General features: G+C 37.8%; 1 protein-coding gene across 9 annotated transcripts in view; it reads right to left on the reverse strand.

The window, feature by feature from the left end:
- The window catches only part of ACAP2 (ArfGAP with coiled-coil, ankyrin repeat and PH domains 2), a 68,576-nt gene that overhangs the window by 41,623 nt on the left and 12,370 nt on the right, over positions 1–14,583 (reverse strand). For all 9 annotated transcript variants that reach the window (XM_061452824.1, XM_061452820.1, XM_061452821.1 and 6 more), the window contains exons 2-6: positions 8,478–8,535; positions 5,668–5,787; positions 4,425–4,478; positions 748–806; positions 66–249 (exon numbers count right to left, since the gene is read on the reverse strand). In XM_061452824.1, the coding sequence (XP_061308808.1) occupies positions 66–249; positions 748–806; positions 4,425–4,478; positions 5,668–5,787; positions 8,478–8,535 (475 nt within the window). The remainder of the gene's footprint in view (positions 1–65; positions 250–747; positions 807–4,424; positions 4,479–5,667; positions 5,788–8,477; positions 8,536–14,583) is intronic.

Below are 14,583 nucleotides of genomic sequence, written 5' to 3' on the forward strand. Positions count from 1 at the left end.
GACAGATCTTTTAACTATATGCAACAGATAGTTTTGAAGAATATAACTTTTATTGCTGCACTTACCTGAAGAACATAATCCAGAGCTATGTGTCGAAAACATTTCCGTGTTGCAGTCAAAATATTGGTTGCTTCCTCTACTTCATGTTGCTTATTCCTTTGAACTTGTGCATTTTTCACTAGAGCATTCTCTTTTTCTTCACTAACTTTTTCAAACTGTTTCTTAGCATCTTTAAATTTCCTAATATCTCTAAAGAGAAAGACGTATAACAAATTAATTCCAAAGCATGAAAAAAGTGTTTAAAGATGAACTAGATAAACCATGCTCATGACTGTTATAGCTATTTCTTTTGTTTTCATACCCTTCAACAAAGGCTTGGATCAAATGGAAATCACACGAAGTATGATGGAAGTTTTGCCGTCTTTCTCTTCTGAGTAAAGGACAAAATTAAAATTTAAATAAATGCATCTCATGCGTACTGTGGAAAAGCTCAGGTAAGCACTTTTTTGCTAAGCTTAGACAATGACAACGTGTAATTAAGATCAGTAATTCATACTATTTCAACATCTCTGTAGCTGGAACTAAAGCCTCACTGATTTGGGATGGTTTTTGACAAGCCTTAATATGCACTTTTCAATTTATGGCTAGCCATTCTCAGGAATGATGTTTCACCAATTCCCACAAATCAGATGTTTTAAAATTCTATTTTACCTATAATTTTCCCACTATAAGTGCAAATTAACTTACTCTTTAACGAAAGTCTGAAGCTGTGCTTTAATTGACCTTTGGGTTTGGTCAAACAGGATCTGAAAGAAAAGCATTACCATGTAGGTCAATAACTTTGGGGTATTCGTAACTTTCAACTTTAGATATACACAGTTACTATGCAATATTAGATAGGAATTAGAATTAAACCAATGTATGTCTTATATTAAAAGATAAAGCCCTTCAATGTAGTTTTAAATAAATAAATAACGAATAAAATAGGGAAAATAACACAAACCCAGCAAGTTTTTCTGGTCTCTTTTAAAAGGCTGTGGTTATAAGGAGAGAAAATAGCTTCTGGCATCTTATTCTTTAATCCTGACAATGCAGGACATGCCCATTCTCATAGAACATGTTTATTATTATTATTAAACAGTCAAGAATATTGCTGTACTAACAGCCTTGAAGCAACAACTTTGAATGTTAAGTAACCACTTTTTTTATTCTTACAGGCTTCCACAGTTTAACCAACTACTAAAAGACAAATGAAACCACAGAAAGAATATGCCTTTAAGTCTCGGCAAAAAAAGTCCAGACCAAAATTAATCCTGAAAATGTAACATACATGAGTAATTAGTACTAGCTCCTTTACATAATACGTTTGTAAAAAAACCCCAAACCACCCACTGTTGAACTAAGAAGAATGGATGCGTCTTTTGCTAAGATTAAGTGTTCTAAACCATGCTTGTCAAATTTCTTATGATTTGGCGAGGCCTGGGGGTGGGAGGCAGCACAGAATATAATCTACTAACTCAAATCATAAAGCATGAGAAATTTGTTACACTTCCAAGGCCAAAGCACACCTGAATGTTAGACAACTTCTATTTTCTCTTATGACCCCAGAAATTCTAATAGAGGAATGAAAATGCACATTCCTTCAGCTTCATGTCTGTCCTCTGAGTTACAGGATAGAATGGAAAAGGTCAAGGACCATGAGACAAATCCTTTGCACCTCCCATTGTGCAGACTACAAATAACGCCTTAATTTCCAGCTCCTCTACACCTCCCATTCTGCATTGTTGAAATATGCAAGGCATGATCACAAAGAACATATGAAGAGGTGAAAGAATATATGTAAGTAGCAGTTGGCCCAACTCTCCAGAAGCTCTTCCAAAAGGTAAAGATGATATTTAAGTGTTAAATAATTTTATTCGAAGAGCAAGTCAAGAACCTAAAGTTTCAGATCAATGCTTTATTTAAACATTCAGTCTGGTTTTTTTTTAATAAAAAAATTGGGAATGACAAGCCATTCAATGCCAAGCACTGACAGCAAAGCCCTTACCAGCTTATTTCTCTTTTCTAGAAATACTAAATGAAGGAAAACATGATGAGCTTAAGTCAGTCATTAATAGTGGTACTGTAACCTCCATCCAGTCTCCATTTTCGGAAGTTTTCAAGACGAAACGGAATAAAACTCTAAGCAATCTGCTCCAGCCTCAGAGGTGACCCTGATATAGGCAGACAGTTCCATTCCAACCTGAGACATCCCATATCTAATAGAAATACATGGAAGACCCTGTTTGTATTCCCACTTTGGGAAAACAGAAAAACAGACAACTAGGATAGGTAAAGAACTTCTTGACAAGCTGGACGTCATGCCGGGACTACTCCCACTGCTGACATTTAAGCTTGCCAGTGCCTGAGGAGTACACCAATCAAGATCAATACCGAAAGTGTACAACCAGATGGCAGATGATTAGTGGACTCCCAGAAATACAAGCCTTGCAATTCTGCTTACAGTAATGATGAAGAAAGAAGTGCTAGGCAGAAAAATACATACAGAGTTTTCCCAAGAGAACAGAAAAAAGTACCCAGACCATGATCTGACTAGATTTACAGCCTTTCCAACACATCACCTTTCATGTACTCCAAACCTAGTCTAAGAAAGTTGCTATTTGACATAAGTTGTCAAAGCTACTCCCCCACTGCTGAATCAGTGAAGATGCTGCATTAGTCTGGTTTCTAGCCTTATTTCATAGAATCACAGAATGGTTTGGGTTGGAAGGGATCATATAGTTCCAAGCCCTCTGCCATGAGCAGGGACAATTTCCACCACGTTGCTCAAAGCCCTGTCCAATCTGGCCTTGGACACTTCCAGGGATGGGGCAGCCACAACCTCTGAGCAACCTGTGCCACTGCCTCACCACCCTCACAGTGAAGATTTTTTTTCCTAGTACCTAATGTAAATCTACCTTCTTTTATTTACAGCAAAGCCTTCTACGAGAAAGCTGACAGTCATCCAAACCTCAGGGGGACCATCTCCTCCCTCTTCCCACCTTTCTCTGGAGGAAACCTATTACTCCGCTTTTTTCCTCTAATTTTTTCTCATGATGGCTCTCCTGCCAACTTGATCAACAACAGAGCTGACATTCTGAGCTAGTAAAGTCCTGCTGAACTAAACAGACTCACAAAAGCAACACAGGACCGCAATGTGTCTGGCAAAGCTCTACATCAGAATGCTGTAGCATGCCTCACTTCTCAGAATTGTGCTTTTTCGTAAAGGCCACTGTTCTACTTGCTATGCACAGAGCAAGGAAGTACAGGGAAGAAAATAAACCAAAAAACCTCCGAAGCAAACAAAAAGCCCCACAAATGATCCTATGTAGATCTGCAAAGAAATCTTCTTTTAATATGGTTTATTCTTTGCTTTCTGCCTTCAAACTGCCCTAGAGGGAGAGCTGCGCTGTGCCAGATTTTACCTAAAAATACTGCAAGCCACAATCACATAGGACAACGGCAGCAGCAAGAATGCAGAACCTTGGTCAGATGTGTCAAAGAGAACACCATATAGCAAAGACATGGTTAAGAGGATAACCATCAGCAAGAACTGCTTGAACTGCATTCTCTGAATCTCATTACATTTTGAACTCCTAGAAATATATTAAACAAACAAACAACAAAGTTAAGTGCCCTGAATATTCTCAGCACTTTGAAGACATTTCAGTTGGTTTCTAGCAATTTGCTGGAAAATAGAAGAAAAGCAGTAGGGGCAAAAAGAAAAGGAATAAAATAGAATGACAAACACATCCCTTTGGCTCTCAGGATACAAGACTGAAGTCTTCAGAGCAGGAAATAAATCCAAAAAATAAAAAAAAAAAAAAAGTTATTTTCCATCCAGGCAAAACTGAGCTTTCTGATGATGTCTGACATGCTGGAAACCAATATTAGTTTTAAACCTCATCATTTTCTCCTTTTTCTCTACACTTGTCTAAATCTGTCACATTTCCAAAGAGAAAACTACACATAGATCAGAGGTGCTTCATTTTGTGCATCATAAAGGATGAGATAAAAGTAGAAATCATGGAAAAGATAATCATTATTTCAGTCCAGCAAAAAAATATGCTCATAGTTTGTCACTGCTGCCCATCAGTTTGATTAAAACTGATAAACCAACCCAGTATTTACCCTGCCTTACACAGCATTGGGTTTTAGCAAAGCTTATAAACTCCAAGCAAAAAAAAAAAAAAACTGCAGAAAAGGGGATATTTATAAATACTTCGTAATAAAAATATAAATAAAATATTTACAAGTATAAAATGAGAGATACTCAATACTACTTAAACCATGACTTTGTAAAAACTATCAACATTGATTTTGGCATTATTCTCTTATCAAATATAACTGGAAGTCAGTGTCATATTTCAACTAGAAATACTTACATTGTGATAATTGATCATTTCCTGTAATGTATCAGAGAACTTTGTCAAGCTGGTCTGTAAAGAGAAAACCAAAGTGGTTAAAGTTAAACCCTGCCAAACACACAGCACAAGAGCAACAGATTTAATGAAAAGAACCTGGGAAATAATTTTCCTTAGCATGATTGTAAACTAAAACCATTGTGCTAGAAGGAGAACATGGGGGTAATATCAAGTAAATCCGTTAAAGCTATAAGCTTTAACCTACCTAAAATAAAGGGCTAAGGAGAAGCACAACAGGAAAAATTCACATTAAGTTGACTAAATTACAGGAAATTCACATAATTTAACATATTAATTTAAAATATTCAATATTACAGTACTTATTATTCATTAATGTTTAATACTCTAACTCCAAAAACCTGGTTAACATGTTGTAATCATCAGTACACACATATTTACTGTAGGAACTACTGCCCCACAGCTAATGTGCTTAGCAACATCAATCTGTAGAATCAATGTCTTAAACACCATTAGAAAACAGTGATCCCTAATATGTCCAGAAAACTGCTTAAGCTGCATTCCTAGCAAGTAAATTTCCAGACAAAAGCAGTTTCAGTTGCACACAGACTATATTGAAGTTTGCACCATATCTCTTCCAACTAACATGTGAAGATGCATACATGTAATTGATGTTCTATTGCAGAACATGCATTAGATTATATACACGGAAGCTTGCACATAATTGCACCTGCATATTACACAATTTCATTCTTCATTTAAAGTAATAGACATAATACTAGGTGTTCCAAATTAGCCTAACAACATCAGTCTGAGGTTACACAATCAAAGTGGGCTCTGTACGTTTAAAAATTTGATTTCAATTTATTAGAAAGTGCCAGGACCCAAGAGATCAACTCAGGAAATTTTATTGCAGAGAACCATGACTAGAACTTTAGCAAAATAGGGGCAGGAGTTCATAGCTTCAGCCTTTCTCCACTCTTCCCAGGATGACTAATCCTAACCTAAACCACATTTTCTGGAATTTGGAGAACCCCTGCCATCACAGGTTAAAGCTGAAATTAAACTTTAATATCAATAAATAAGACACTTGCAGTGCACCACAATCAAAAGACATTGCAAAGAAAAAAGGAATAAAAAGGCAAGTAACAGTATAAACTTCAAATACTTTTCTTGCTAACTACTATATTTCATACCTTTTAAGTTACACTTTTCTCCTTCCATTTTCACCTCTTAAAGAACTTACCTCAACCAATGCATCTTTACAGGAATATTGTGCAAGGTCTCGAATTCCATTCATGAACTGCTTGTTGGCTGTACAGAATGCTTTCCCGGTATCAATCATTGCAATACACAGCTTCACCAGCTAAAAAGAGGAAAAAAAAAAAAAGACAAAGTGGAAGTTTGTTAGTTTTGTTTTATACACCACCATACAAACATGAGATACATTGAGCTTAGTTAACTCTAAGAAACAAAGATTTCAAAAGTTAAATTCTAGAATTACAGAGCCCCACATTTATGAAAAGCTTTATACTGTACAGAGATAGCTATAAAATACTATTCCAGGTCAACTGCTATGCCACTGAGGAGGTTACTACTTTTTATATTTTTTTCATTACGTTTTATTTGTTTTATTGTTAACATATTGCACATATTTCAAGACAGTACTCCATGAGGGCAAAGAGCACAGCAACTAAAACATAGCTGGTTAGAACCCAAGCAAATTACAAGTCGTTCGTGGCTTCTGAGCAAAAAAAAAAAAAAATAAACCAAAAAACCAAACAAAATAAGCCCATACCACTTGTTTCATTCAGAACACAGGCACAGGAAAGCGAAACACTGTGCACAAAGCACAGCTGAAGAGATACGGTTACATCTCAGAGGGTGAAATAATCATGTTTTCACTCATACAACAGACTAGACTTTCTGTGATGGGTTTCTACCATTATCACTCATTGCTTCTTTCAGTACCTTGGCACATCAGACTTTAGCCATCAGTCTTTTGTAATGGATGTTTTCCCACTTTTTGAACCACTTCTGCACTGGGCCATTAATAAAAGAATGATTAGTGCAAACACTTAGATGCTTTCTTAAGAGAGGGCATATTATTATCAAGCTCCCCAACCCTAAACCAAACTGAGAATAAAATCAGAAGATTGAGCCTCTCCCTCTGAAGGATTTTTCAAGGATGTAGACAAGCTTTCATGAATAACAACACCAAAGTGTTTGATCCTATGTTGGGACAAAGAAACCACCCAAGTGACCATTGTGCCTCATTTACCCAGTAATTTTTCCTAAGAGAATCTGAGTCAACATAAGACGAAATCTGAACATTTCCCACATTCTGACAAATGGCCAAGATGATTAAACAATGGACAGAAAAATCACTGACAATGTGATCCTTTTTCCTTCACTTTTGCTTACAGTTCACAATCCTGAATCCAGTGTCCTTTCTTCCAGAGTGGAAAAAAAAAAAAAAAAGCAGATAATATAGCCCCAAGTCACAATTGTGGGATAATAAAACAAAATTTAGTATGAATAACTGCGCAGAAAAAGGTACCAACCAAGTCTAGACAAATCATTACCCTCAGGCCATAGTTACTTCAGCTCACACAAAAAGCCTGGCTTTCAACTTAAGCATTAAACTAGATCACTTATACATCACATTACAATTAAACTACTTAAATACTTACCTTGTGCATTTGCTTTCTTGTCAAGGGAGCAAATGTGTTTGGGCGATTTTCTTTTGAGGAGTACTAGGACAGTCTCTCAGGGCAAAGGGTAATACTACAGCTATAGCTTTTACATGCTAAAATGGTATATTTGGTATAGGCCTGCTGTAAGATGCTGGGGGCAAGGCACTGAATAACACCCCTTAAGGAATCCGAGAATTCTTTTCCCCCAGAATAACCCTTTTAGACTGGTGGAAAACACAAACTTCCAAGACAGACTTTTCAGATCCTTTAAATACTTCCATGGTTTAATCTACCAAAACACATTCATCACACTTACAGTAAAAATGTGTCTTAAACCCATCAGTTTCACCAAAATTCACACCAAATCAAAGAACCTTAAATTTATTTTTAAAGAGCATATTGTTATATTATTAAGTACAAAAGCTAGAAATATTATTAGAAGCAGTAACAAAGTCTTCAGACTTAATGCTTCATTGGACACTGACTTTGTCTCTATCTTTCTGCAGCCAACTCACAGCTGCAGGAACAAAAGCTTGTATTCAAAAAGTAGCTAAGAAGGTAAACAAATGACATCTGCCTCCCACATTAACACACAAGCAAAAATAATTTTAAACATTTAGCATAAAATGCTAAGGAAAGGACACTTTCTACAGATGTAAAACAAAAAAATGCCACCTTCAAGATACTAGCAAAGAAAGAACTAAAGCCTCCAAACACTACTGGTTCAGGAACCAGTAAATGGATTGTAATGCATTTAAAAGATGCTACAAAAAACCTTTTATATACATGCACAAAGCATGACACAAAGTTTGATGAATTTTACAGGAGGTCAGTCCTCCAGACAAAAGCGTGTGTGTATATATATATATATATATATATATATACACACACACCCCCCTATCCGGCTGTAACTGTGCTGCAAACTACCAAAGACAGAAAGCACTGACTGACTTTAAATCTCTAAAACAGAGTATCCAGATGTGCTTGCAGTATGCTGCTGTCATCATACAATATAAGCTCTCACTGCAGAGATGGCCAACCCTTGGCTTTTAACTCACATGAAAACTGAATTAGTCTGCATACAGCATACTGCATGACTGCAAAGGGGCCACGAATTCAGAAGGGTATTGCACAATCCCAATCCTCAGCTGGTGGAGAAAGGGAATTCACACTGGATCTTGCTGCTCTTACGAAAGCTTGACCCTCTGAGGCCCAGCTGTGCACTGGACCCAGATCTATTTCCTCTCCAAGATCTGAATGTTTGGTTGGCTGCTGCCACTTCCCAGCTGTGAACTTTAAAACAAAACCTAAACACATCTTTGTATATTTTTCAGAACAGACATTGTTGAATTACTCGTACCTTGTCAAGTTTCAGTTCCAGTTCTGTCACATCTCCTTCTACTTCTTCTAAAGCTGCCCTGCATGGATGAAAAATTTTTCGTTAAAATTTTCCCTTAAAACTTTACACAAAAATAGTCTGGGACTGGACAGAAGGAGCATTAATTTAATTAATTTAACACATATATTGCCATCATAGTTTCACTTAAATTTCAGCTATAAGACAGCACAGATTTTAGAGAACCACAAGAACTGCAGAAAATTTGATGGTAAAAAGAAGGAAAAACTACATCACTGATAAAACAAATAGCTTAGTAATAAAGCTTTCAGATGAAATTTTATTAATTCTAGTGTTTGTCACACTGAAATAGTTTTACTTTGTTCTTGCATAGCTGACAGTCTGTATGTTTGAAGGTAATAAAAAAAGGAAAGAAATTAGAAGTCTGAGTGAATTTTCTTAAATAATTACTTTGGTGACTCTCGTGGCTCAAAACTGCAAACCTAAAAACCTACAGGTATTTGAAAAATGACCTTGTCATTAGATTATGAAAAAACATAGCATTTGCCATGAGTCAGCTGTAGTAACTTCAGTTACTTAGCAGTAACTTCAGATGCCACACTTGATTATATCATTTGCCTCTAGTCTAGATTGGTTGCAACTTTTAGGCCACATTTTACTTGCCACTATAAAAGTTGCTTTCCTGAAGCATTTCTAAAACATAACTTTGCTTGAGAGTTGATGTTTCCTTTGACACCTCCTTCCTTGCTTTTGGCTACCTGAAAAAAATAGGGAAAGACTAAGAAAGGATGACACTTTGTTCAGGGAATTTATGAACACTGTTGTTCCATCAGGCCGCTGCCTTGAGAGCTTGAATGTACTAATTTCTGGCAATGAATGAATGCCCTTGCTCCTATCAGAGGGTACCTCATTCTTTCAGTGATTCCAGCATAACTGTTCATGGAGCCACACTGTTCACCAGTAGTAGGTCCACCTTGTAAAAAAAACTAACAGGAGGTTTTCTGTTATGCTTTCTGGAAAATTGGATCAGATGCATTTCAGTCCTACAAAAAACTCTTCCTGGAAAAAGTGAGACAAGCAGGGAAGTACGATTTGGACCAGGAATTTCTTAAGCCAGCTTTACTGCTGAGGAGAGAGTACACAGACCACAGCTTTACCGACTGTCTCTTGCTAATTCCTTTCTACTCACATGAGTTCAAGCCAAGAACAAAAAATAAATAAAAAAAAAAAAGACTGGATCAGGCCCCAGACTCAGGAAGAGCAGTTTTTACAAGAATAGTTCTGAAAAACACTGCCAATTGCCCGCAGTTCTCAAATGACAGGCATGACATTCCCAGCTTTTGCAGACTTCATTACACATAGTTGCATTCCAGCTTTTGTATCTAAAGGCATTCCCACAGTTACATCCTAGGTTTTGTATCTAAGCACATTCCTGTGCAGTTGCATTTTGGCTTCTGCCTCTTCTCTAGCTTCAGACCATGAAGTATGAAGGAATTCAGGCGACATCAATTTCTCTTTTATTTACTTTGTTTTCTTCCATATTCGATTAATTTCCATTTAATTAAATTGGTGTATTGTGTACAGTTCTGGTGTCCTCAACATAAAAAGGACATGGAACTGTTGGAACAAGTCCAGAGGAGGGCCACGAGGATGGTCAGGGGACTGGAGCACCTCCCGTATGAAGACAGGCTGAGAAAGCCCGTAGAAGAGAAGGCTGCATGGAGACCTCATAGCAGCTTTCCAGTATCTGAAGGGGGCCTGTAGGGATGCTGAAGAGGGACTCTTCACTAGGGACTGTAGTGATAGGACAAGGGGTAATAGGTTAAAACTTAAGCAGGGGAAGTTTAGATTGGACATAAGGAAGAAGTTCTTTACTGTAAGGGTGGTGAGGCACTGGAATGGATTGCCCAGGGAAGTTGTGAATGCTCCATCCCTGGCAGTGTTCAAGGCCAGGTTGCACAGAGCCTTGGGCGACATGGTTTAGTGTGAGGTACCCCAGCCCATGGCAGGGGGGTTGGAACTAGATGATCTTAAGGTCCTTTCTAACCCTAACTATTCTATGATTCTAAGTCTCTAAAGTTAAATCCTATTTTTCCAGAGAGCATTACAGAGAATAAAAAAAAAAAACAATCCAACACACACAAAGGAAGGAAAAGTATCTCAATATTCAGACTGCAGTTTTTATTTATTTGTTTTTGATCACAGTGCAACAAGGTTTTGTTTGTTTCTTTAGTGTTAACATAAAAGCATGATTAAGTAGTTTGTTTACAGAACTGCAGCAAGATCTGATAAGAATTGTTTTTTTAGTGTCTTTAACTAGCAAAGAGTTCCAGCTCCACAGGAATTAATGAGCTAAAAAGTCAGATTCATGATGAAGATGAGAGAGAGGCAGTTAGAGCAGGCAGAATGACACATCTGCTCAGTAATTAAAGCTCTGTTACAAGGGGAAAATTTTAAGAGAGAATAAGCTCAACCAAAACAGAAGTAACAACAGAACATCAAAAGACTGAAAAGATATGGGGCAGGCCAAGAAAGAAGGATAAAGCAAAGCAGAAAGAGATATCATGCGAGAAGGGAGACACACAGCCCCTCCACCACCAGATTCATTGCAGATCATGTCTGAACTACTACAGGCCCCTGAAGCACCAGGCTGGTTCTCCAACTTATTTCCCACCGCTGTCACGTGGAAGGAAGACACATCTGGCTGGCCCTTACAGCTGGATATGGATCAAACGGCTGTTAGGTTCCAGCCAAATCCTGTTTAAGCTCATTGTTCCTTTTCACAGAACTCTCTACTTTCACTATTTCCATTATAAACTAGAAGAAAAGTTATTCTCATGCAAACATATACACAGTGTTAGACCAATACTGGATTACAAGCATATGAACAATGGAGAGATTGCCCTCAGAGTATCGGAATACAGTTAGATACCTATAGCTAATAATTTATTAACACCAACTAGTCACAAAGATTGTTTTCATAGCGGGTTAGGGAACACATTAGGAACAGCTGATTTGAGCTGGGCTACGGTAACATTACCCTTTTTTTCTTAGTACGTTTTGAAGCCACAGAATACAAAAGTGCATTTCTTTCTCCAAAACATCTGTGTCAGGAATTACTTAAAGCTCACAGAAAATTGTCATAATTCCAAGTAAATCTCACTTTCACGGCCAAGACCCAATGTCCAGCTACAAACACAGGAAGTGGTCATAAAACAGTTGAGGACTAAGTCCAGACCTGACATGTACCAAAAATGCTGCTCCTTAGTGAAGTGAGAGCTGGGAGCAGGGTTTGCATCAGAGTAATCTTAGCCAGAAGGCTCTGGCACTGGGTACAGAATAAAATCTGCCTCAGTACATGAATCAAACATCTGTGGCTTCCCAAGATTTTCAAACACTGCATGGAAACTCACAGAATCAGAACAGCTGTTTAAGGGTGGAGGACAACTTTTATAAATGACCAGTCTCCCATACTCTTCACACTCCTTAATGTGGACTCTCAGGAATGTGTTTCTCCCCTCTGCTGCTCCTCCTCTCCTGCATGTTCCCTCCTAAAACACAGTTAAGTTTGCTAGATACAGCTTCCTGCAGAACCACAGCTGGGGAATACAGAACATGATGCAAGAAAACTCAAGATTCAACAGTCTTTTTAAAGGAGGATAATATCAGCTGGACAGTTAGCTAGTCCAGCATAATGATGAAGGAAAGCTGAACTCTAGTGTCCATCACATCACTCCCCTCAACTGCCCAGTGAAAGTCCTTCCTCCAGCTTAAGGTGCGAGGGGGCTTTAAGTATCCCAGGAACCAAAGGGAAAGGTGACAGCTAAACTCTCATCTAGAAAGAGAATCGGTCCCTCTTAGGCCACAAGTTGTGGACACGTGCTAAGGAAATAACTTAGTCTGGACTAAACCGCTATATACTGCTGACCATAATGCCAAGCATACCGTGGCCACTGGCCAGTGTCTGCGTAAAAGGGGGCAACGGTGAATGCTTTTAAAGTCAGCTGTTCTTCAACTGTTACCTAACTGCCATTGAAGCCACCTCCTGGCTTTAGTCTTTCACTCATTCATCATGTTTAGAATGTGTTCCTGAAAGTGACGAGGCTGGAATCAGTAGTCATTATAAATTAGATGCTGACAAGCAACCAATTGGAGAAGTCAAAGGTGATATGGATAATTATCAATTAGTTATTGTTAATTCTCGAATTAACACATCTCTCTATTAAAAAACATATTCAAACTAAAAGAAGTCCATTAATGAAGTATTTTCCCACAGTTTTTTTTGTTGTGTTTTTTATTGTTGTCATTACTTTAATATTTTTATTTTTTATTTTAATTGAGGAACTTTTCAAACCTAAATCTTCAATCCACCTCTTGAATATACTTTCAGAAGAACAGGAAAAAGTACACAAAATCAAATGCTTTCAAACTGGGACTTCTGAATACATTCATGCATTGGACTCATAAAATGGGAGTAACAGATTCTCACCATCACAGTTTTAATAACGTTAAAGTCTGGACTTCAACTTGGAAAGACAAAGCTCCCCTATTTGCATGTATTCTATGCAGAATAGCCCCTTGATGCACAACTTAGATTACACTGCAGGTGACACATCCCTTCAGTTATCATCTACTGCAGTTCAACAGCATGAATCTCACATTCAAGACTAGCCATACACTATCAATAGCTAAATCAAAGTATCTGAGTAGTCATATTCAAGTATGACTACATTCACTTTTTCTCTCATTTACTGCCATATCTTTTCATGAGACCAGCTGTGTATCAGAAGAGTGCATAAAGAAGCATTACCATGCCAGTGGAGAACAATCCAGCCTTGGAGGGGCAGAGAACACTAAGCACGAACCAAGAAGCAAATGGTACTGTGATTAACTTCCCTTTGTTCTCTTCAATTGCATTTAATTTTAAACTTTAGGGACAGTAGGAAAACTGAAAAGCAGTTACAAAGATATGTACAACTTCCTAATAGCAAAGGTCATAGCTGGATAAAGCTGGTATGTAACTAGCTGAAGTAAAAGCAATTGATCATTCTAACTCTCATGTTAAACACAAACCCCATACAGACACTAGTAGAGATTAGCTGCAAGCTATCTGTGCGTCCCACAGTGGTATCACAGATTAAGATGAAAAAAAAAAAAACAAAAAAACAAACGATCAAAATTACCAAGCACTCATGCTATAGCTTTATGTGATATCAGACTTAGGTTTCAACCTGTGCTGCCCAAATTCAGACAAAAAGGACAGCAAGATAGTGACTTCTAATCCTCTTGATCCCAATTATCAGAGTGAAATGAACTCAGCAATGGAGTTGCTTATAAACCACTCCTGACAGTGACTGTAGTCAGCATTCTCAGTAACAGAGGGCAATAGGAGTAAATCAGTCACTAAGTTTCTTAGTGATACAAGAGACTTCAAAGCAAGCTAACTTCAGAACACCTTAAAGACAGCTTGGGAAGGGGGGGGCGGAGTACTACTGAATGTGAAAAACTGGATATAAGATAAAATACAGAAATGCAAGATAAAAATATGCACCTGATGATATATAGCAATGTCTCCTCTATGCCAGAGCCTATCAGGGAACAGACAGCTAAAAGGCTAGTAGACATTAATCAGAGGAGGACTACAAGGTGTAAGTATGATGCAAAGGCAAATTAACATGCGGGTATACCACACGAGGTATTGCACTGGCTCACCTACTGTTCTGCTCACTTGCTCACTCTTTCTCCACACTTACATAGCAGCTGTACCTTGGTATCACACTTCAGATGCTAAGCAACTAGTTACAGATTTGTTTAGAAACAGCCACAGGCTAACTGCTGTGAGTAAAGGGCCAGGGCAAAACACATACAATGACTAATGTCACTGTACAGAGAAAGACAACACTGATAGCAAAGTCCTCTAAACAGAAATCTATTGTGAATGTCATGGAAAAGATAAAATAGCAATACCATACCAAACAAGTAAACAGTCAGCTTTACTTGAGACATGTTTCAAGCCTCTCTACCTCATGTGCCCTCTATTAAAACACCCAAGGAACAACACACACTTCACCTACAACAGATTGTAACATAATGCTGCTATGACAAAAGC

This window comes from Pezoporus flaviventris, unplaced genomic scaffold (assembly GCF_033815535.1).
Source record: "Pezoporus flaviventris isolate CSIRO_AGI_PZ_B2104156 unplaced genomic scaffold, CSIRO_AGI_Pfla_v1 ptg000013l, whole genome shotgun sequence".
NCBI classification, from domain to species: domain Eukaryota; kingdom Metazoa; phylum Chordata; class Aves; order Psittaciformes; family Psittacidae; genus Pezoporus; species Pezoporus flaviventris.